The following is a 2,508-nucleotide window of genomic DNA, read 5'->3' on the forward strand; positions in this document are numbered from 1 at the left end:
GAAGAACCTTTCTTCGGTTGGGCATAGAGTTTTCGTCAAATCTGTCTTAATGTCACAAACCATCTACCACATCAACTCTCTTGAGATTCCAAATGAAGTGCTAAAAAGGATCGTCACTCCCCTTTGTGCTTACTTTTGGGGCGGTTGTGATAAGGTGTCGGAAATGCAAAGTAAATTGGGACATGATTTTCCATTTGACAAATCTTGGTGGCCTAGGAATGTTAAATGTTGAAAAGTTTGTCACTGCTCTAAGACTTTATTGGCTATGGCTTGAATGGACTGATGAGTCCAAATTTTGGATTGACCTTAGTAACCCATGCAATGAGCAAGATAGAGATTACTTTGACGGGGCAAAATTTGTCAATGTCGGTGATGGAGGAAAAGTTAAATTTGGGCACTCACCTTGGGCTCTCTACAATTAGGCCTAAAGATGTTGCCCCAAAATCTTCAAGCTCTCAGGGTAAAAAGAATATTACGGTTAAGAAAGACCCTTGACAACAAATTATGGGTGGCCCAAGTAGATACAAGAAACGGTTTTAGGGTGGAGCACATCCAACCATTTGTTGCTCTATGGGGACTTTGTCTCTGCCGTATCACCAATGATGGAATCTACTCTGCTTCCTCGGCCTACAAAATGAAGTTCGAAGGCATTATACGCTCTCCTTTTGGGATTCTCCAAAATGTAAGTTTTTTTTTTTGCTTGGTTGATCTTGAAAACAAAGTTTGGAGGATGGACCATTTGATTCGGAGAGGGTGGCTAAATTGTGGAAATTCTACCCTATGCAATCGGGTTCAAGAATCGGCGTCGCACCTCATTTTTCAAGTGTCGTTCACTATGCGAATTTGGAATGCCATCCTTCCAAATTAGCACGTTCCATCAGGGGAATCAGGGGACTTGGGCAATGAATGGAAAACAGTTCAGGGGGGAATCACACCCATATGCGATGCATCAGGTAGGCAGCAGGTTTATTCATCATAAAACACTTATAGCCAGCGAGACTGACATGTTGGATAGGCTCCAACCACAGGCTTCAGCTGCTGTATCAGTGTATCACATATAGCCATATGCAGAGCATCCTATTCCTAGGCGGCCGGCTTGAATTCCTGGAGCTGCTTGAAGTTCTCCCACGCCTTCTCCCAGACCTTGGCCTCGTACATCTTCTTGGCGCCGCCTTCGCTGACCTCGATGGTGAAGTAGTGCATGCACCCGGCCACCACCTGCAGCCTCACCTTCACCAGCCTCTCGAACTCCAGCAACGCGTTCTGCATCCCACCCAAATCAGTCAGACATCACCGCCGATCGTCAGGTAAAGCGCATCAGACACACACAAGGAACAGAGATGGTATGTTCTCGGATCGGGTTGACTTACGGCCTTGGTGTTGTGCTCGGCGACGGCGAATCGGGCGAGCTCGATGGCCCCGAGGTCGTTCTCCCGCCCCGCCGGCGCGTCCTGGATGCCGCCCAGCATCCGGCCGCGCCCCCGTGGCCCGTCGTGCACCGCCTCGGCCATCGCTGCTGCTGCCGTCCGGTGGGTCGCGGGAGGAGTAGAATTACAGGTGCTGCTGAGAACTGATTCTGTCAATCGAGAAGATCAATCTGCGTAGATATCAAGCGGAGTGGAGTCGGGGCGGGGATTATATAGCAACTTGGGGCGAAAAGAGAAATGCGATGTGATCTGCGGGAGCGCGACAGTTTTGGGCAACGGGACGGACGCGCTAGGATGCAGCGTTGGAACTGCACGTCGACGCGATGTGGACGGCGACGGCGACGGCGACGGCGATGCGTTGCAAATGAATGCTTAGCGCGGAAGGCAAGTGGTAGCGAAGTAAACAGGTACCCACCGGGTACATAAAATAATAAAAAAGATAATGTACTACTCCCACAAAGCACAGTGTTGTTCGATATCGCAACCCCACACGCTTTTCTGGAACGTGGAATTAACAAAACGGATGTAGGCTCGGGAAAGAGGGAGCATGGTTATTATGGGCGCCTTTGGTTGCCTATGAGTCCCTCGCATCGAGCAGCAATTTTCCGCCCGTTTGGTTGCTGGGTCGAGTCGTGTTCTTGCATCAATCGGTTCTTACAGCAGTGTCGGCTCATGCCCTGGAAGAACGTCCGGTTCGGCAGTTTCCAACGGTGCAGGCAAATCTCGACACCCGCTGATGTAAAATGGAATCTTCAGCGCACGGGCGGAGACGAGAATGGAGATGACGGGAGCTGCGGCGCGCATCGGCGAAAAGCGAAAAGTGGGGCGGGAAGAATGGATTCCGTCACCTCCCGCCGCTCCCCATGGCCTATTTCTACCCCCCCCGCCCCCCCCCCCCCCCCCCCCCCCCAATTTTGAGCTCCTCCTCCCGTCGGCAAGCAGGTAAGAGGCCCACGCATCTCCGGTCGGCGACGGTTGCAGCAGCGGCGGCGGCGGAGGCGACGGCGACGGCGAGTACATCTGGGCTACTTCCTGGTCCTGCACATCTTCACCTCCGTCCATGACTGTAAGCCATCACTTA

General features: G+C 52.0%; 1 protein-coding gene across 1 annotated transcript; it reads right to left on the reverse strand.

Moving 5' to 3' along the window:
- Positions 1 to 917: 917 nt before the first annotated feature.
- On the reverse strand, positions 918 to 1,630 carry LOC127293051 (cysteine proteinase inhibitor). The gene is made up of 2 exons (XM_051322606.2): positions 1,371 to 1,630; positions 918 to 1,263 (listed from the first exon to the last, which is right to left on the reverse strand). The coding sequence occupies exons 1-2, from the start codon at positions 1,509 to 1,511 to the stop codon at positions 1,084 to 1,086; spliced, it is 321 nt and encodes a 106-aa protein (XP_051178566.1). The 5' UTR covers positions 1,512 to 1,630; the 3' UTR covers positions 918 to 1,083.
- Between the last annotated feature and the right edge of the window lie 878 nt (positions 1,631 to 2,508).

Source organism: Lolium perenne, chromosome 1, assembly GCF_019359855.2.
Source record: "Lolium perenne isolate Kyuss_39 chromosome 1, Kyuss_2.0, whole genome shotgun sequence".
In the NCBI taxonomy this organism is placed as follows: Eukaryota; Viridiplantae; Streptophyta; class Magnoliopsida; order Poales; family Poaceae; genus Lolium; species Lolium perenne.

Bases quoted from the DNA above. Each gene is read 5' to 3' on its own strand.
- LOC127293051 (XM_051322606.2), bottom strand. From the start codon at position 1,511: ATGGCCGAGGCGGTGCACGACGGGCCACGGGGGCGCGGCCGGATGCTG. The intron at 1,264-1,370 runs GTAAGTCAACCC...GGTGGGATGCAG, and splicing joins CCGAGCACAACACCAAGGCC to AACGCGTTGCTGGAGTTCGA.